General features: G+C 38.5%; 1 protein-coding gene across 2 annotated transcripts in view; it reads left to right on the top strand.

The window, feature by feature from the left end:
* LOC134212668 (histone demethylase UTY) overlaps positions 1–22,154 on the top strand; it is a 235,730-nt gene that overhangs the window by 176,153 nt on the left and 37,423 nt on the right. For both annotated transcript variants that reach the window (XM_062690716.1, XM_062690717.1), the window contains one exon: positions 19,156–19,331. In XM_062690716.1, the coding sequence (XP_062546700.1) occupies positions 19,156–19,331 (176 nt within the window). The remainder of the gene's footprint in view (positions 1–19,155; positions 19,332–22,154) is intronic.

Genomic DNA, 22,154 nt, shown 5'->3' with positions numbered 1-22,154 from the left:
TGTGATTGCGCGGTAGTTGCTACAATCCAGCTTATCGCCCTTTTTGTAGATGGGACACACGACACCTTCCATCCACTCCTGCGGCAAAACTTCCTCCTCCCAAATCTTGGTAATGACCCAGTGCAGCGGCTCCTCACCACCGTGTTTAAATAGCTCTTCTGGTAGTTGGTCAACCCCAGGGGCTTTGTTGTTCTTCAGCCGGCCAATCTCCTCCTGGATTTCCTGGAGATCCGGAGCCGGTAAAATTATGTCCTGCGCGCGTTCTCCCAGGTCCATCACCATACCGCCATCTTCGTCTGCCACATCGCCATTCGTAGTGCTGCCGCCACCTTGGGATCTTCTCACGATCGTTCGTAAGAAGGTTCCCGTTTATGTCCTTACACATATCAGGCTGTGGCACGTGGCCCTTACGTGAACGGTTTAACTTCTCATAGAACTTTCGTGTGTTATTAGCGCGGTTTAGTTGCTTCGTCTCTTCACGGTCTTGATCTTCCTGCTGGAGCTTTTTCATCCGGAAAATCGAGTTTCGTCTGTTCCGTGCCCGTCTGTATCGTGCCTCGTTCGCCCTCGTGCGGTGTTGCAGCAATCTCGCCCATGCTGCATTCTTCTCTTCTACTAACTGCTCACATTCGCCGTCATACCAGTCGTTTCTCTGATTCGAGGGCACCGTGCCAAGTGGAGCGGTTGCGGTGCTACCAATGGCGGATCGAATATCTCTCCAGCCATCTTCACGAGACGCAGCGCCTAGCTGCCTTCCAGCTGCTGCGCGTATTCTTGGGCTAGTCTACCGTCTTGTAGCCGCCCAATGTTAGGCCACGGCGTCCGACTTCGACGCGTGTTGTACACCGTCGAAAGTTTTGAGCGCAGGCATACTGCAACGAGGTAGTGGTCGGAGAAGAATTTACCGTCGATTAGAACGTGGTCGATTTGGTTTTCCGTTTCTTGGTTAGGTGATCTCCATGTGGCCTTGTTATTAAAGTAGATAAAAAGTTTTTTACGCGATTTTGAATTATTTGGTACGTATCACCTATGTAGTTAAAGACTAGTGTATAAAGACACTACTGCATGTTTAACGCATCCACTGCCGAAAACTTTATCCTCTGAGAAAAGTTTTGTGGCTGAGGTGGGAATCGAGCCCACAATGTGATAGACTGCCTGTCGACACTAACCAAAGGGTTACAAACCAACCAAATCGTAGTAGCCTTTGAAGTATTTTTTTTAATTTGCTTCGCATTGCTTTTAAATGTTCTGCCTTCTGCCTGCATGGCTAAAAGTTGATATCAAGGCCACAAACTCAATTTTTAACTTCTCAATTATAACTTCTTGAATATCACTTATGACTTCTCATTTCTCACCTATCACATTGCACCAGTGGCGTAGCCAGAAAATTGGTCTTGGGGGGGGGGGGGGGGGGTTCCTGAACATTTTTCTTTCGATGAAAAAATTTCTCCTAAAAATGTTGTCTCTGGGGGGGGGGGGGTGTGCCCAAAACCACCCCCCTGGCTACGCCACTGCATTGCACTTCTAACTTTTCACTTCTCCCTTTATACTTTTAACTTTTCGCTTCTTTCTACTCACTTCACACTTCGAATTTCTCTTTTCTCACTTTTCATTTCTCACTTCCCACTACTCATTTCTCATTTCTTACTCCGCACTTCTCATTTCTCACTTATCACTTTCCCCTTCCCACTTGGAATTTCTCACATCTTACTTCTAACATCTTATTTTTCACTTCGCATTTCTCACTTCTCGCTTAACACTTTTCACTTCTAATTATATCGTGCATGTACTGTTTCTGACAACATCAAGTTTGCAAGGTGAAAATGCATTGGAAAATTCTTCGACGTAGATAAAATCGAGTAAGGGAGATATCGACTTATGGAGGGAGCACTGTATGCAAGATTCAAGGGACTTTGAATTTCATCGAGTTAGAGAAAATATTGAGTTACTGAACATCGAGTTGGAGAGTTCACTGTAACATTTATTATTTTGCCAATTTCGGATGGTTTGACCTGTTCTGAAAGATAATCAATGAAAGAACGTGCTTATTATATTGAGCACCGCTTTGTATTCCTGAACAATTTTGCCAAAAACAACTTGGGTGCAGGTACGTAGGATCTCAAGGTAGAGTAATATTTCACACATGCAAAAATATTGCAAGCAAAGTAGTCCGCCTAATTGTAAAATTCCAAATTATTTATTCTGTCACAAAACAGTTCATACCTACCAGATGCACTTTGCTAAAGACATAATTTTTACAAATTTCAAATTTGTGCGATAGGCATATTTACAATGTAGAAAATTCCACACATCGAAATATCTTGAGTTAGTCTAAAATAATGATTCCATATACACAACGGGCTTGGTAGTCGTATGGCTACTGCTTCTGCCTCATACGCAGGAGGTCGTGGGTTCAATCCCAGGTCCGTGCCATTCTCCTACTTTGTATATTTCTCTATATTTGTCATGTTCTAGCAATCACTAGAACTGCAAATGGATTTCCAAACCGTTTCCATTTCTATACTATACCTTCAACTTGACTATCCTAGCAGTAGCTGCTAGAATTGGAAATGAACTAAAAAAGCTCCAATAAGAAATTCCACCAGTTGCTTTCTTCTATCTATAACATTGGCAGCTCGCTAACCAAGACGGACCTCTGCCTCTTCAACCTAACCCAGAAATTCCAATGAACTCCGTTTGAACTCGTGGCAAGTGCAAAGGTATATTCGGCTTGCAGTGGGCGAGTGATTACATAATCATTTCCTCCCCCTTCCCTACATTGACTTGCATTCTGACGTGGCAGGCGCCAGTGTGACCTAACAAAAGAGATCACCAGTACAGGACAGCCCAGACAAATCAGGGGCTACTTTGGACATTTTGAAACAAGAATTACAACGAAAATTATTATAAAATTGTCATTATCACCAATCAGGTGTCTTGTTGATAGTTGGATGGCAACTTTCTGTTTCAAATTTGATATTTTTTCCGTTTTTTTACAAAAAATCAAAAATCCAAAGTAGCCCCCGGATTCAAAAGAAGCCCCACACGACGGTACTTGTACATTGAAGATGAGTGATAGTCCCAAGCAAAAATCTGTTGGTTCTCTGCAGTTCTCGGGCAGTCAATTAAGCTCAAGCTCAAAATGGTTCCATATACACGGTGTGTTTGTCCGAACAGGTTTATTTCCAAAAAATCAGTATCTCTAAAATGCTCACTACACGAAGGTATAGGTTTTCCTCTTTCACGTAGGTGCATTTTTAAAAAGTTCTATCAGGGGTCATTTTTCTATACATTTTTGGGGGGGGAGTTAAACTGGCTATCATTTGAGATTTCTATGGAGTTTGCACCAAAAATAGTGAAAAAAATAAAAAATGTTCTAGATCCCCCGATAGAACATTTTAGTTTACCCACTATATGAAAGAGGAGAGCATATACTTTCACGTGGTGGGTGTTTCAGACTCAACCCTCTTTTTACGTCACTTATTGGGGGGACGTAAATCGAATGTGACGTAAAAAGAATTTTTGCTAAAATTTCTAGTATTTCACTTAATTTATTGATAGTGAGGATACTTTCAAATACATTCACTTGCGTCTTACATGAGGTATTGTAAGATCTCTCCGAATCCAGCAGATGTTATAAGATCTCCAAATCGTCCTGGAGTTTGAATCAAATGGTCTACCAAATCAACCAAAGCCTTCATGATGTCCCAAGTCGTGGTATCAACTCAATTATGTCCTCCGAGGATTTGTCTTTCACTTGCGTCTCAAAACAAGACATATGAGGTGTTGAAAGATCTCCAAATTGTCCTGAAGTTTGAATCAAATGGTCTGCCGAATCAACCAAGGCTTCCATGATGTCTCCAGTCTCGGTGTCAACCCAATTTTGTCCTCCGATTATTTGTCTTTCACATCCGTCTTCAATTCTTGCATGTATGAAGTTGTAAGATCTCCAAATCGTCCTGGAGTTTGAATCAAATGGTCTACAGAATCAACCAAGGCTTCCACGATGTCTTCAGCCTCGATGTCAACCTAACTTTGTCTTCTGAGTATTGGTCTTTTACTAACGTCTCAAATACAGGCATATTCGATATTGTAAGATCTCCAAATTGTCCTGGAGTTTAAATCAAATGGTGAAATGAATCAACCAAGGCTTCCATGGTGCCCCCAGCCACGGTATCATCCCAATCATGCCCTCCGAGTATTTGACTTTTACTTGCGTTTCAAGTCCAGGTATATGAGATGTTTTAAGATCTCCAAATTGTTCTGGAGTTTGAATCAAATGGTGTAATGAATCAACCAAGGCTTTCATGGTGCTCCCAGCCGCGATATCAAACCAATTATGTCCTCCGATTATTTGTCCTTCACTTACGTCTCAAATACAGGCATATGATACGTTTTAAGATCTTCAAATTGTTCAGGAGTTTGAATCAAATGTTCTGCTGAATCAAACAAGGCTTTCACGATGTCCCCAGCCGCGGTGTCAACCCAATTATGTCTTCTGAGCATTGGTCTTTCACTAACGTCTCAAATACAGGTATATGAGATGTTCTAAGATCTCCAAATTGTCCTGGAGCTTAAATCAAATGATCTATCGAATCAACCAAAGATTTCATGATGTCCTAAGCCGTGGTATCAACTCCAATATGTTCTCTAAATATTTTTCTTTCACTTGCATCTCAAAACAAGACATATGACGTGTTGTAAGATCTTCAAATTGTCCTGGAGTTTGAATCAAATGGTCTACCAAATCAACCAAGGCTTTCATGATTTCTTCACTCGCGGTATCAACTCAATTATATTCCCCGAGTGTTTGTCTTTCACTCGTCTTAAATCAAGGCATATGAGGTGTTGTAAGATCTCAAAGTTTTCCTGGAATTTGGATAGTTTGCGAATTGCGTCTCAAATTCTGACATGTAACATGTTGTAAGATCTCCCAATTGTTCTAGAGATTGAATCAAATGGTCTACCGAATCAATCAAGGCTTCCATTATGTCCCCGGCCACGAAGTCTAGACTTCAGATATTTCTTCGATGACCTGGAGTGGAATAATTGTTAAATGCGTATCTAATATGGATCTATGGATCAAAATGGGATGAACCATTTAAAAATAATAATCCTGTAGACCTGAAGACCAGTACTCCATGACTTTCTTAAATTACCTGGAATGGAACAATAGTTGAAGAGGTATCCAATTTAGTCCTATGCATCAAAACGGGTATGAGCAAGTTTTTTTTAAAGAGATAACAGCCTTTTGGTTACGCATGTTGACCGTAAAGCTTATATTTCAGGGAGGGATGATATTCATGGATGATCTGCAATGGAACAATAGTTGAAGCCGTATTTACTTTAGTTCTATGCACAGTGTTTTCTAACCCACGAATTCGTGATCGAAAATGTTTTGGCCATGAAAAGTTGATTTTAGAGTCTCAGTGACTTCGGAGAAAAGTTTCAGTATGTTAAGCTCCCTAATCTGGAAAAATTTTTTTTTTGACTTATCCTCCTAAAAGTGAGATGGAAATTCTCTTTCCTCCAATTATGAAGATACATCATTGGTGTCTTAAAGAAAGTTGTAGAAAAAGTTTCTACGAAAAATTTTGCTATATAAACTTTATTTCTATCTGCTATAGAAGTCGAGATATGGGTCGTTATTTATGAACGACCACCAAAAATCAGGTTTTTTACGATACTTTCGCCAATATATTTTTTAGATTTTTCAAATGTTCTACAAAGATCTCCGTCGCGTTAAAAAACATGAACCTTCCGAAGACAGTTTCTTCTTATTTTCAATATTGACGAAGTTATTGACGTTTTTTTGTTCAAAAATGAGCATTTTGACATTAGTTGCATACATGTAGGGGCAAAATGGGGCAGAATTTTAATTAGGAGATTGAACGTATAACTCATGCACTATAGGTTGCATTGCAACATATATGTGACTTAGCTTTCCGTAAGTACCATATGGATATGTTTTCTTCTTCTTGTTGTTATATATAAAAAATGAATTGGTCTGTATTTCGCGTAAAAATAAGAAACGGCTGGGTTCAAATTTCTTCATCACAATTTCCGATGGGCTTACATAATATTTTCTTATGTAAAAGTCACGACTTAAACTGAAAAAATATGAGAAATTCAAATTAGAATTTGTGTGGGTATTTTGTATAGGCATATCACAACACGCATTCTCACCTGCTGTGCAAGACAACGTCTGCGGGGTCATCTAGTTCATGATAATAACACTTACACCAGACCTATGTCTTGTTTTAATATCCAAATTTTGAAAATGATTATCGAATCGACGGATATTTTACAGAGAAATACCAATTTATCGGGATATTGGTATTTCCAGAGAATTCTAAATGAAAAGAAATAAACTAAAATTTTTGGTACACTTTTTTTTTTTTTTTTTTTTTTTTTTAATTCTTTATTAAAGTGTTTTTGGTACACTTTTCTGTTAACCTGTTTTGCAATATTGTGATGTTTTAGACGTAGCAAACCGGCTTTTTATTATTCCGGGATATTTCGAAAAGTAAATAGGTAAAACAAGTACCTTCGAATTGCTTTCATAAAATTATATTTAAACTTATGATGTTTGAGGCGTCGCTAACCATAGTTTCCATTCAATAAAGATTACTGATTTACCCGATACTGCATTTCCTCTCATCAGCATTCCTGGCTGTATGGTGATTTCTAAAATAATACAATTTGCCCAAATACACTGGGGTCGCTTTTTACGTGACTTTTTGATGATTTTTTTTTTAAATACGCGTTGTTTCTTCCCGCGGAATTTGAAATTCATGTCAGTTCTGTAAAACATCCATCCATAATCATTTAGAAATTTTGTATTCGGTTAAATCATAGGTCTGGCGTAAGTATAAAGACTAAAGATGACCCTGCAGACGTTGTTCTGCACAGTAGGCGAGAATGCGATCTACCTTTTTTAAATTTCCATACAAATTTTATTTTCAATTTTTCATATTTTTTACAAATTTGGTCGAGTTTCTTACATGAGAAAATATTCTGTAAATCCGTCGGACATGTTGATAAACAAATTTGCTGAAGAAATGAAGAAAATCTATACAGCCGTTTCTTAGTTATGTACAATACAGACCAATTAATCTATATAATAAAAATAAAATAGTCTGTGTTCGTATCCGTATAACTCGGAAACAACTGGATAGATTTTCTACATTCCTTCAGCAAATATGTCCGTTATCGTTTCCGACGGGTTTATATGACATTTTCTCATGCGAAAATCACGAGTAAGGGTGGAGAAATTATGAATAACTAAAATTGGACAGCTCAGAACGCGCATTTTCGCCTACTATGCAGGACAACGTCTGCCGGATCGACTAGTTTTTTATATATAACAAGAAGAAGAAGAAAAAGATATTCATACGGCACTTATGTCAAGCTATGTCACATATATGTTGCAATGCAACCATTAGAGCATGAGTTATACTTTCAATTACCTAAATAAAATTCTGCCCCATTTTGCCCCTACATGTATGCAATTAATGTCGAAATGCTCATTTTCGAACCGAAAATCGTCAATAACTTCGTCAATATTGAAAATAAGAAGAAACTGTCTTCGGAAGGTTCATGTTTTTTATCGCGACGGAGATCTTTGTAGAACATTTGAAAAATCTAAAAAATATATTGACGAAAGTATCGTGAAAAACCTGTTTTTTGGTGGTCGTTCATAAATAACGACCCATATCTCGACTTCTATAGCAGATAGAAATAAAATTTATATAGCAAAATTTTCCGTAGAAACTTTTTCTACAACTTTCTCGAAGACACCAAAGATGTATCTTCATAATTGGAGGAAAGAGAATTTCCATCTCACTTTTAGGGGGATTAGCCAAAAAATTTTTTTTCCAGATTATGGAGCTTAACATACTGAAACTTTTCTCCGAAGTCACTGAGACTCTAAAATCAACTTTTCATGGCCAAAACATTTTCGATCACGAATTCCTGGGTTAGAAAACACTGTGCTATGGATCAAAAAGGGCATGGCCCATATGAATTGCCGAATTTAGTCACAATCAAATTGCTAGAACCATCCCTACAAACATTTTAGTTTTATGCTGATTTTACCGAAGTCATGTAGAGCAAATAATGGTTTTCATGACCGTTATAGAACTAAAAATGTTCATTGGGATGATTGTCTGACTTGTGCTATGCAGGTTGTTACTGGGGTTGCTGGGGACATCATGAAGGCCTTGGTTGATTCGGCAGACCATTTGATTCCAGCTCCAGGACAATTTGGAGATCATATGCCTAGAATTGAAACGCAAGTGAAAGACAAATACCCTGGAAACATAATTGTGCTGATACCACGGCATGGGGCATCATGGAAGCCTTGGTTGATCCGGCAGACCATTTAATTCAAACTCCTGGACAATTTGGAGATCTTTAAACATCTCATATGTCTGGATTTGAGACGCAAGTGAAAGAAAATTACTAGGAGGACATAATTGGGTTGATACCGCAGCTATGGACATCATGAAAGCCTTGGTTGATTCGGCAGACCATTTGATTCAAACTCCAGGACGATTTGGAGATCTTACTACATCTCATATGTCTGGATTTGAGACGCAAGTGCAAGAAAATTACTCGGAGGACATAATTGGGTCGATACCGCAGCTATGGACATCATGAAAGCCTCGGTTGATTCGGCAGACCATTTGATTCAAACTCCTGGACGATTTGGAGATCTTACCACATCTCATATGTCTGGATTTGAGACCCAAGTGAAAGAAATACTCGGAGGACATAATTGGGTTGATACCGTGGCTGGGGACATCATGGAAGCCTCGGTTGATTCGGCAGACCATTTGATTCAAACTCCTGGACGATTTGGAGATCTTACCACATCTCATATGTCTGGATTTGAGACGCAAGTGAAAGAAAATTACTCGGAGGACATAATTGGGTTGATACCGCAGCTATGGACATCACGGAAGCCTTGGTGGATTCGGCTGACCATTTGATTCAAACTCCAGGACGATTTGGAGATCTTACTACATCTTATATGTCTGGATTCGAGACCCAAGTAAAAGACAAATACTCGAAGGACATAATTGGGTTGATACCGCGGCTGGGGACATCATGGAAGCCTCGGTTGATTAAGCAGACCATTTGATTCAAACTCCAGGACGATTTGGAGATGGTACTAAATATCATATGTCTGGATTTGAGACGCAAGTGAAAGACAAATAATCGGAGGACATTATTGAGTCGATACCGCGGCTGAGAACATCATGGAAGCCTCGGTTGATTCGGCAGACCATTTGATTCAAACTCCAGGACGATTTGGAGAAAATTACTTCTTACAAATCTTACTACATCTCATATGTCTGGATCTGAGACCCATGTGAAAGACAAATACTCGGAGGACATAATTGGGTTGATACCGCGGCTGGGGACATTATGAAAGCCTTGGTTGATTCGGCAGACCATTTGATTCAAACTCAAGGGCAATTTGGAGATCTTAGAACCTACATATGCCTACATTTGAGACGCAAGTGAAAGACAAATACTCGGAGGACATATATGGGATGAATCCGCGGCTGAGGAGTCTAGGGAATTCTTGGATGACCAGTAAAGGAACGGCTGCTTAAGGCATATTGAGTTTGGTTTAATAGATCATACAGAGCATGAACCATTTAATAAAAGAGATAACAGCCCTTCGATATCGCGGGTAGACCTCAAGACCTATAATCCAAGGAATTCTTGTATGACCTGGAACGGAATTTGGTGTAATATATCAAATTGGGCATAAACCATTTTTTACAATAGATAACAGCTCTTTCGCCACGCTTGTAGACCTTAGGTCCTCGGTTACGGTTGGATGACCTGGAACGGAACAATTGTTGAAGGCAAATGATGTGTATATAAAGCATCTACTTTGTTCTTTGGGTTTCTAAGAGTGCCTTCTCATAGGCTTACTTTTGGATGTCAATAATGTTTCAAATTCTTTTTACGTCACGTGCCGTAAAAAGGAGGCCGTAAAACGAAGTGACGTAAAAAAAACTGCCGTAAAAAGAGGGTTGAGTGTACTGATTTTTTAAAAATAATGTTTCCCCGTAGAGACACCGTGTATATACCACCACCTAGCGGCCACACGTTCTAAGCTAACCAATGCATCATGTCAAAGCAAACGCCTCCCTGAATAACTTTTTTGAAAAGTTGCAGTTCAAAATGGGTAGGATTTGGTACCCGCCCATCTATAATCAATCTTAAGTAACGTTCTGAAAGATGATTAAATTATCTTTCGAAATCGACTAAAAAAATCCAAAATTGGCCAAACAATAAAAAAGTTAAAGCATTTCAATTTGGGGTCAATATGACCCCAGAGCACAGACAACGTAATTTTTTTTAGCACAGGCAAGGTTAACAAGCGCTACAACAAGCTTCTACGGTAAAAAAGAAAAAGCACCTAAGTCGAGAATTTTTGTTTGAAACCGCATTAGTTTTTTTTTATGATTGAACCATAATAAGTTAACATTAAAATGCATAACACTTTTTAAATAATCCAAATAGTCACACAAAGGTTATTAAATCAACCTATCAAAAAGCATCCCATCAGGTTAATGTAAGCTCCGACTCGTGAAATTTCACTTTCTCTCGCATGACCAAACCATATGGTCAGCGCTGTAGAGAAAGGAAATAAAAAATACCAAGAACTGCCCTGCGGATCGGATGTATGCAATTACACTCTCACTTGTTCTCTGAATCCATTTGGTTTCTACGCGGAACGGACACACCATCCAGTAATTACATTTACAACCTACAGGATGCTTTTTTGGGTTCAAAGACCTTGTAGCAGCAATAACATGTGTACTGTACGGTACTTATGGCTTTCGTTTTTATTTGATCTGTTGAACGCAAAAACTTTCCTTTTCGCACAGGCTAGATTTAAATATGGCTCGACTTCTTATAATTCGATTAGATTAAAAAAATAGTATTTTAGTCTAGAGGGTATTCGTCCTGCAGGGCCAGCTAACTAAATAATTTACTATTCGTGTGCCTGGTTGTCCGATTTTATTTTCACCAGACTAGTCGTCGCGTCAGTGACTTTAAACGTGTAATACCCTTTAGCGCAATCTATCAATTTGTCATTTAAAGGTGAACAAATATTTTGCAAAGGAATTCAGAAGAATGCAGACATTAATGTTGATTTGAATAATCCAACCAAGCATCCTTCTACATAAATGCCTTTTAGGTCACACGAAATGGTTCACATGAAAAAAGCTCATTCTAATCTTTGTTATTTACTGTTGTAGCATTGGGCAAGCAAAATGTTTCACCACTTACACAGGAACACATACCGCAGGGCGAGCCCTTACCAATACTTAGAGCCAATTCCCATGGTGGGCAGATGCAGCAAAAGCATATTCTCGCGAAGTCGCAAGTTAAGGTTAGATAAAAGGGCAGAACAGCTTTATAACGCAGATACATAACGGGGGGTGGTTGGGAAGCTCTAGAACTGGGATGAAGGAATCCGAATCCACCCCACGTAAACTGCCGAATGAACCGGGTGCGAGTCAAGAGTGGCGTGGGAGAGCGCGTGTCGACCAGTCATGGGACGATCTTTTCCGGGATAGTTCAGCGCCCTTTATGTGACGAATATTTCTTACCTTCTCTACTCAATTGTGTTTGCGGGTTTGTGTTGATAGTCTCGAGTTACTCGAGTGATAAATTGAAATGGAATATGATAAAACGTGAAAAAAACATAACATGAAACTATAGAGTATAACACAAATAGAAATTATATTACAGAATGTCGCCCAATCAATTTAAAAACTTATTTTAGGATATTTGTTGTTCTATTAGCAGAAGGCTAATTCAGTACATTTAATGCCCTATATCATGCAATTTATAACTAACGAATCGAATTATCCACAAATATCGATTCAACGATTCAATTCCAACTTAGTTTATACGTTTTACTATTGTAGTTCTAAATTTGTTTCAACCAAAGACTGACTGATTCTTTATTTGAAAAATATGTATTTTTCGGGGTTTGCCAAATTAGGCACTTACTTAAGATGCCACTTGGCCAAAATAGGTACACTTATCCTACTATATTTTTCTACTCTGGCATTAACTCGCCAAAAAATCCGTTCCTTTACTTCCGCCACACGCGAACACGCGTACACATTCCGCGCCTGTTATGCTTTCGCACCACCCACCGGTAGAACCGGCAGGGGGCGGGTGGCCAAAAGGCGTTGTTGGACTGGAGCACGTGTAGAGGCCCAACCGTACAACATCATCATTATTCGGGACGATATCGATTTTTCCGACACTGTTTGTTTTGTTGTTTGGGGTTTGAGCCCTTTTCTGCTCGTTGCTGTTTTTCGTGTGATCCACCGCCGCAGAGCAACCACAGGAATCCAATGATACATAAGCGAGCCGGGGTCGATCGAAGCGGAAAGTGCGAAAGCGAGAGTGATGGCAAACTGGATGGAACTCTCGCAGCTTTAAGGTTGAGTTGGGAGGTTGTGGGTGGTAATAGGCCGCAATCCCCGAGCAGCAATCCTACGCCGACTGTCAGATCGAGGAAGATTTATGTCATTGTCAGCATCAGGGGGGCTTTCGATGCCACAGTTGACGGCGAAGTAATGCTATATGGTCATTCACTTAGGGTGGCATCATTGAATGAGTCGAAACTCAAAGTGTTTGCAGTAGAATGGCTTTAAAGGGCGTTTAAGTGTATCGACATGATGAGCTTGAATGGCGTTTAGTAATGAGATGATAGATGTCATCTGATTAAATTTTAACTTATAGGAACAGATATCTGAGGCAAAATGATCAGTGGGGAAAATTCGTTCACTCTGGAGTCAAGTTGTTTTAACCTTCGGAGAGATTTCCAATGCTATTTTAAAGCATTATATTAGCATCGCGTTAGCTGTGTTGCTCGTGTTTATCTGTTTTAACAGTTAGCGAGTGTCCATTTGTTGGCTCGCATCTTCAATTCTACCTTAAGAAAGAAGTTTTTCATACGATTTTCAATACATGTCGTTAGATTGTTCATACCATTGCATTCTGAGCAAAAGCCACGGACCACGCAAAATAATACCCACGCAAAAACAAATGTAAATAATCGGAACGTTGCGAAATGTTTCATATCATATCTTATTATGAATTATTCAAGGGCACCTCCGCTTAGACCTTTACACCAAAAACAAGAATATGGTTTCAGCTAAATGAATAGCTGAATTGTGAGCAGCAAATTGACCTTTTTCCGCAATTGACCCAATTCAGCAATCTCCTCCTTCTAAATGTCAAGCACCTCGTGTTTGGTGATGTTTGAAGGCACTTGAGGATTTTTTCATGTTATGGAAGAGTTTGACATTTTCTATGTTGTAAATACAACAACGAAATGAAAGTTTAATGTCATAATCTAGTTATTCACCGCTATGGCTTCTACCGGTCCAAATAAAAGTTTTGGCATTTTAGTAAGTATGGCTTCACTTGAACCAAAACAAAATGTTTTCCGTGTTGCTATTATATTATGGCGGATTCAGTGACTATTGAATGGACACAAGATACTAAATCATGTAATGGCTTGCATTAAAAAGCTTTTAGTTTATAACTGAGGAAAAGCTAATAGAATACTTAGTTGAAAATCAGGGCAAGTTCCAGTTGGAATGTAGAGCCATAGAAGAAAAAAAGAGAGGTGATAGGTGGAAGGTCAGTTTCTTCTTCTTTCTATATTTTTCATGTGTTCTTCTTCCTCCTTCCTTATTTTTCCTTATTCTTCTCTCTTTCTTCTTCTCTCTTTCTTCCTTCTTCTTCTCTCTTTCTTTTCTCTCATTTCCATTTTTCTTTTTACTTCTTCCTTCTCCTTCCTTCTTTCTTTTTCCTATTTTTTTTTCTTTTTTTTTCTTTTTAATTATTTCTGCTCCCTTCTCTTTCTTTTTACTTCTTCCTTTTTTAGCTTCTTTCTTATTTTTCTCTCTTCGTCTAACTTTCTTGCTACTTCCTCCTTTTCCTTCCTTCTTTTTCCTTCTTCTTTCTTGTTTCTACTACTACTTTCCTGCTCCCATCTTTCTTTTCACTTCCTTTTTTGGCTTCTGTTTTCCTACATCCTTTTTCATTCTTCCTTTTTATTTCTTCTTTATTGTCCCTTCTTCCATCTTTATTTTTATTTCTCCTTTCTTTCTTCTCCCTACTTCATTCTTCCTTTTTTCTTCTTTCTTATACATTATACCTTCTATACTTCTACTTCTTATTTCTTCATTAGTCTTCCTTAGTAACTTTTTTGTTTTATGCTGCAGGGAAAATTATGGTCTTCAAGAGCGTTATAAAACTTAAAATGTTACTTGGGTTATGTACCCGGCCTTGCTCGGAATTGCTTGTTTGATTACCAGTTTTTTTTCCAAAATGGGAACATGATAAAACGAATTTGTAAACAGGGTAATTCTGTAATCCACTTTCGGAAACTTTGACTGATTTTGAAGGATGGATCAAACCTACAATCGTATAATTCTGGGCAAACGTCTATTTCTAAAGAAGGAAAAACATCCACCGATGCCTTATTTCAGGTAAACGCATATTTTGAAAGAAGGGATTACCCGATCAAGAATGCATAACAAAATTACAACTCAATTCTATCAATGATTGTTATTTAAAGCTACGTGTGTTATAATTAGATAATTCGATAAAAATGTGTCTTCGGCCAGTTTTATTTCATATCAAAATTATAACAACATTATTTATAAAATAAGTCGAGTCAAGTACGAGACACTGAAGACGGCTTCACAGTTGAGGTCGAAATACGTGTCTGTAAAGATAACAAAATATTTTCACAAAATAATCGCCTACATATTCTGTAGATATTTAAAAAAAAATCGTGGGTAGTCGACTTCAGCAAGAATGTTATCGATCATTCAGTAATCTGGGTTTGATCATTTAGTAGTTTGTCAATAACTCCTTCCAGAGGTCTAATTTCAAAATGTATCGTATGGTGGACTTTTAGTGCGAAGGTTTTTCTACAACTCTCCTTAACAGATCGATGTTCGAATTCCACTATTAAAGAAGTAACGGGGCTAATACTTATACTCAATACTAAATGATAACAAAACATGTAATCATTTGTTATCATGTTACTGCTACTAGTGTTATAACTCCGTTATCAGTTTAATTCAAACAACGAACTGTTAGCAGAGTTGTAGATAAACCTTTGCACTAGAAGTCCTCCATACAACACATTTTTAAATTTAGCCTCTGGAATGAGTTATTGACAAACTACTAAATGATCGAAGCCAGATTACTAAATGATCGATAACATCCTTGGCCTTCAGTATCTTCTTCTTCTTCTTATTGGCATTACATCCCCACACTGGGACAGAGCCGCCTCGCAGCTTAGTGTTCATTAAGCACTTCAACAGTTATTAACTGCGAGGTTACTAAGGCAATCACGTCTTAATTTTTACTTTTCAATTTTCAGTTCTCACTTATTGCTTCTCATTTCTAACTCTCACTATTCACTTCTCACTTCTTACACTTTCTTCTCACTTCTTACTTCTTATTTCTCACTTCCTACTTATCACTTCTTATAATTACTTTTTAGTTCTCATTTCTAACTTCCCATTTATCACTTCTTATTTCTCACCTCTGAATACTCAATACTCACTAATCACATTTCACTTTTCATTTTCACTACTCACTTCCAAAGGGTGTCAAGAACAATGCTTATGATAGGCTCATCTGTAGGATTTAAGTAACTAAACGAAGTTGCAGGGCCATAAGGCTGAATCACTTAAAATGTAAAAACTAAGTAAAAAGACAGAAAAATCAAAATAAAACGAATTCTACTACCTACTACATTGCTCACTTCTAATTTTTCACTTATCACTATTCAGTTCTACTTTTCATTCGGCCAATGACCCAGCACCGTCATCATGCTCATGCTCGTCATTGTCGCTAAAAAAAACAAGCAACAAAAGAGGCTAGCGATGATGTCTTTGTCCCTGTCTGCAGAGCCAAAGGATAAAGACAATATTGTGCTCAATTTTGACTGCAACAAATATGGTGAGATATTTGTCATGAACTTTCAAACTGCGATTATTTGTATATTTCAGAAAACCAGCAAAAAATTGTCCTATTCCGTTGTATCGAAGTTTATTAACATTTTATTATTCTATTGCTTGTAACTCGAAAATTATTTATATTCCGGGCGTTTATTTAAGACGAAAAATTCGGACATGTTTAAGATCCTATGGAATGCACAGTGTTTTTGACAGTAAAGTAAAGTTTAAGTAAAACATGAGTATCACTAGTGTCCAATCTAAGAATTACACCGTAACAATGCTAATGCTAATGTATGGATATTTTTTCTTCTTCTTGTTATATATATAAAAATTAATTGGCCTATATTTCAGCATAACTAAGAAACGGCTGTGCTCAGATTTATTCATCACAATTTCCGATGGATTTACAGAATATTTTCTTATGTAAAAGTCACAACTAAAACTTCAACGACCCATATCTCGAATTCTATAGCAGATAGAAATAAAGTTTATATAGCAAAAGAACTTTTTCTACAACTTTCTCGAAGACATCATTGATGTATCTTTATAATTGGAGGAAATAGAATTTAAATCTCACTTTTAAGGGGATTAAACAAAAAAAAAATTCTCAAAATATGGAGCATAACATACTGAAACTTTACTCCGAAGTCACTGAGCCTCTAAAATCAACTTTTCAAGGCTAAAACATTTTCGATCACGCATTCCTGGGTTAGAAAACATTATGGAATGATTGGAAATGGCCTTTTCAAAGCGAGAATTCGGAATATGAAATCTAGCGTTCCATACTCCTTTCTTCTATTTTCATCATAGGATTCGATATATATCAAATGCCGCAACGAGAGTTTGTAATTGTTTTATTGCAATTTTGAAAAAAGGTACGCATAAGAAGTGATTACTAGTTTGTTGCTCGCCCAGAAGACGACAAATGAGATTTCTATGGTGGCATGATGTCTTGGCTACAGTTTATCACCTTAAAATGTCTCTACATGATGGATCTAAGCAACGGAAGCCGGGAAGTTGATGTCCGTTCCGGATGTTCTGGAGAAAGTAAAGGTTAAATTCCAAACCAATCCGTCTGGTGTCATGATGTTTGGCTTGGGAGCGTCCAACGGCTTAAAATTGTCGCCTGTTTTCATTGATGTTGGGGTGAAAATCAATACCGAATTGTTTATCAGTATTTTAAAGGACCAAATTCTCCGAGGATCAAACGTTGTCCTACAGCATGATGGAGCGCCATGTCACATGTCCAATCGACCCAACAATGGCTGAAGAACAACATGAAATTTTGGTCGAAAGATTTGTGGCCCCCTAGCAGTCCAGATCTTAATCCGTTGGGTTATACGATTGGGGCGTATGTTAAAGCAAGAACCTTCAAATCATCGAACGATTGTATGAAGATCCTAACATCAGCCATATTATGCACATGACACTCGAGGTCGGAGGACTAGGTTCGAAAGGCGTGTTCTAGCTCCGGCGTCGTCTTGAGGATATTATTAATAAAAAAGGACCTTATAATGATAACTGAACTCGAAAATGTTGAGATTATTGCTTGGAGCAGTTTAAATGGGATTTTAAAAGAAATATTTTAGCATTATTTTATGCCGCACCCTGTAGATGGCACCATTTACGGTGAAGGACTATGATATTCATTCAGTTCTTGCAGAATTAAACACTGTATATTTTGCTTAACACGATGATACTTTTATGCCCAGAGAAGCATAGCCGCGCATCTTATCGCATGGCTAAGGAGGGCCCCTTGAAACGTTCTACTGTTGACGAATCTGTGGAAATAACTTTTTCGGTGAAGTTCACACGATCGACTTTCGATCGTTCTCCAAATTATCGTTTTTTCATCATTTTATTCAGTTATTTCAGCATATTAAACATAAGAATTTTCTACAAATAAATATATTAGTAACGATAAAAAATTATATCACTGCTAAGTGATCCAATTGTTTAACAACACGACTGATTCCCCCCGGTTCCGTCAATTACTCTTAGTTCTTGTCCTTGCACCATTCATTCGAAGCAATCCAAACTAGAGTACAAACACTCTTGTCTAGAAGAGCAGGTGAAGGCTGTCCTCATTTTCCGGTTCGATCCTCTTCGATTGTGCTGCTGCTGCTGCTGCCACAGCAAGCTATATCGTGCCGTGAATGTATCCAAGGGATTTAAAAAGGGAGACCCATCCGCGTGAGATGTAGTGGCCTAGGAGGTGTACCATTCATTGTCGGTCGATGTGTTTGTGATGCACCCGAACAACAACGTGTGCATCCTTGTCTCTGTCTGTGCTTCTGTAGAGGGTTGAGTAGTCAGGTCGACAGATGGCATGTATGGGAGTGCCCGCCGTGCGAAGCAGCAGGTATTTCAAGGATTATGTTTTCACGAACGAACGGTATTGTGTTTCAGACACGGTAGGAGTTTTAAGCGATGCTAACTTTTTTTTAAAGCGATTGAAAACCCAATGATAAGCAAACATTATATGCAAATCGATGATCATTCTAGTTAAATTACCTCTTTAAGACGTGCAAAATGATAATAATTTTCGGACGATTGCAATCTGCCATACATAAAAAAGATCGCTGTCGCTTGTGGTTATGGCGAGAAATGATCAATTTCAATTAAGCTTCCGGGAGAATGACAGTTTTGGAAATTATTGGCTTGCTTATTTTCTTTTATGATGTTTTTCTTTGCTTTGCAAACGGTAGTGCTGCATCCCATTGTGGAAACGATGATAAATAAGTGCACTGCGGTGGTTGCTCAGTACTGCAGCGTAGAAACCGCAACGCAGCGGGAACCCCAAATTTGACCACTCTGACAGGTCCACCAGCTGATATGTTTGCGTAGAGGCTCGTCGTGGTCGAAAGAAGAACGAAGAGAGAAGCGGAGAAAAACAGACACCAAAGTTCAACCTGCACCGGGTGCGGACTGTCAGCTTGCTTCTCGATCAACCGCTGCTGCAGCAGCGTGTTGGACTTTCTTCAGCGCGGCACCACCAGACATCTTACGCGTAGAGGCCCATTTGTTTCAAGCTTACCCATTTACACAGCGCGATATATTCGTCTCCATGTATAATACTGATGTGCGTATTTCCTCTCTTCCTCTATCCTTCCAGGTCGATAAAATCATTCCAGCAATTGCTGTACGTCTGTCCGGACTTCACGCGTGCCAATGAGGTCCACCTGCGTCTTGGGCTTATGCTCAAAGTGAATGGAGACTACGAGCAATCGTTGAAGCACCTGCAGCTCGCGTACTCCGACTCGTCGCCGTGCACCTTCGGCAAACTTGAAAGTGAGTATCAGGGCTATCAGCCAGTGGGGAGAGGGGTGTTATGTTTGGAAATATGCGTTGCTAATCCTGGGATATAGATGGCTTAATGGTTTGTGGCGGAGCCGAACACGTTCATTTTCATAGATATGATTATTCCAAACATAGAATTATAAATTTAGTCAGCACTCAGCATTTTTCCTCATCGACTCTGTTATCGAGAAATCATGATATGTAATAAACCGTATTTATATCGACAATTGTCGCTGAAAATACCGTCGTGCGGGGCTTCTTTTGATTTCAGGGGCTACTTTGGATTTTGGATTTTCTGAAAAAATGAGGCGAAAAAAATGCCAAATTTCAAACAGAAAGTTAGCATCCAACTATTAACAAGACACTCGAATGGTAATAATGGCGATTTGATAGTAATTTACGTTAAAATTCTTGTTTCAAAATGTCCAAAGTAGCCCCCGATTTGTCAAAAGAAGCCCCGCACGACGGTACCTCACCACTATTGAACATCGGATTCATTTTTTGTTCAAAACGCTTCCATTATTGCAGGCAAGTACAATCTCGTACCGAACAATTATCTGATAGCCGTTTCAATATTTCTATATATAAGGTACACTGGGGGAAGTGGAAAAGGAAAAATCGATAGTGCATGTTTGAACTAGTGTAAAACCAGTTTAAATGATCTAAATGTATTGAATCAAAAATGGCTATCAAAAACAGCCAATTTTGCACCAACTGTGCGGTAATTCATACCATTTTGGTTGCTCGAAATGTATGGAAAAAGATTTAAAAATCAAGAGTTGTTTTTCCACTTAACCCAGTGGGATGGGGTAAGTGGAAACCCATGTTACCTTGACCTTCAATTGTGTTGAGTAGTTACATATGGGGTCGTACACATATTACGTAAGCATTTTTTCTAGGTTTTTCGACCCCCCTTCCCCCATATAAGATTTTTTTCATACAAATGATTTTTTATTTATATGGAGCGTAAGATATTGACCAACCCTCCCTCCCTCCATAAGTGCTTACGTAATATGTGTACGGCCCCATATAGCTAAAATCAAAATGATAATTGCTCTGAGTATCTTTTGTTGAATAATTTCATTGGCTTAACGGAATAGGTCTCCAAGGAATAAATTCTCGTAATAGCTAGTGGATGGCTGGTTTTGCCTTGGGGTATAAACTAATCAACTTAGTTTAACGAATTTAGGTGAAGTCTGTACACGTACAAAATTATCTCCTATTTTTAAGCACCTGTACTTAACCAATTTGTTCGAGTACAAAATTGCATTCAACGGCAAAACTTGGTATAAATATAAGTGAATGTGAATTACACACTTCGAAAAAGCCATGTAATTTTAGATGTTTCGAGACCGACACCCACGAGCATCATTATTGATGCGTAACTGTGTCACGATAAATGTGAAACTAGGTTTACTTTTAAATTTACACGGCTGTATTATTGAAACAAAAATGATAAAGTACCAGACGGGAATCGAACATTGGTTCGCCGCGTGAGCGCTACTCACGTTACCACCCAGCCATCACCGCTTCATGAGGAAGTAGAGAACAAAGTGAAACAAGTTCTACATGATTCCGCGTATGCTATGTTCATTGCATCAACCCGTGGGCTGCTTGGGTGTTGGGTGCGTCTGTTGTCATTTCATACGTTCATCGCACCGGTTGCTGTGCTTTGGATTCGATGGATGTAAATTTCAGTTTGTTTTTCATTGAAACTGTGGCGATTGGACTGAAACTTTCGTGTGCATCCAAATTGACTGAAAGATACATCTCAATTCATATTACGTCTTGCATTATTGTGTCAGTTTTTTCAATCACGTCACCTGTAACATTAATAATTTTTTGGTGTGTATGGAATATATTTACCTATCAGTGCTATTTTTATCTTACTTATACATTTTTTTAATATGTAAAACACGTGAAAGGCATCAATACCGATAGGTGGATTAATCAGGTGTTTTCTTATCTATATACAAATTTTGTCCAATCACCACTGAAATCACAATGATAACAAAGAAAGAGCATATTAAGATTCACATTAGCATTAGCATTAGCATTAGCATTGAGCAATTCGCACAAATTCGTAGGTGGTACAAGCCAAGACTATTGTATGAGAGTAGCATCACTTTCATCCGTTACCACAGATATTGATTTGGGACTAATCACTATCTCTTAGATGGAAGCAATGCACCCTCAATAGTCGAGATCTGTCCTAATACGTCCTTGCGAATGCTGAGGAAGGAGAAGAATGGTTAGTTGGACACCTACTTAAGAAAGATGCAGAGAACTCTACGACCTCTCATAGGTACCACGGGAGGTTTTGGGATTGTGTGGAAGGTTATAACAGTAGGAATCGTTTTGGTAGAACGTGAAACACAGAAAGAACTAATAGAAATACAAAGTAGGAAAGGGACGAGCCTGGAATTGAACCCACGACCTCCTGCTTATAAGGCAGAAGCGGTAGCCACTAGACCACCGAGCTTAAGATTCACAGCTTTCAAAATATACCATAAAAAGAAGAAACAAATTGCGTGATCAGAACATTTTCCACTTCCCCCGCAGTGTTTGATGCCGGGGGTAAGGGTAAAATCTTTAAATTATTTGCTTTCATGGTACAAACCACTACAAATTGGATGTAATAAGTTTAATTGAATTGTAATAGTTACCTGTGAATCAAATTCACTGAAAAAAGGGACAATGTGTGCAAATAAGAATTGATTTTATGCAAAAATTAACTTCTCGCGAAACCCAAAATGACAGCTCAAGCGTTAATCGTGTTAATGTATGTATTATACAAATTTTAATAATTGACGA

The sequence above is a fragment of the Armigeres subalbatus genome, chromosome 2 (genome assembly GCF_024139115.2).
Source record: "Armigeres subalbatus isolate Guangzhou_Male chromosome 2, GZ_Asu_2, whole genome shotgun sequence".
Lineage (NCBI taxonomy): Eukaryota > Metazoa > Arthropoda > Insecta > Diptera > Culicidae > Armigeres > Armigeres subalbatus.
This window is presented reverse-complemented; position numbering and strand designations above follow the sequence as displayed.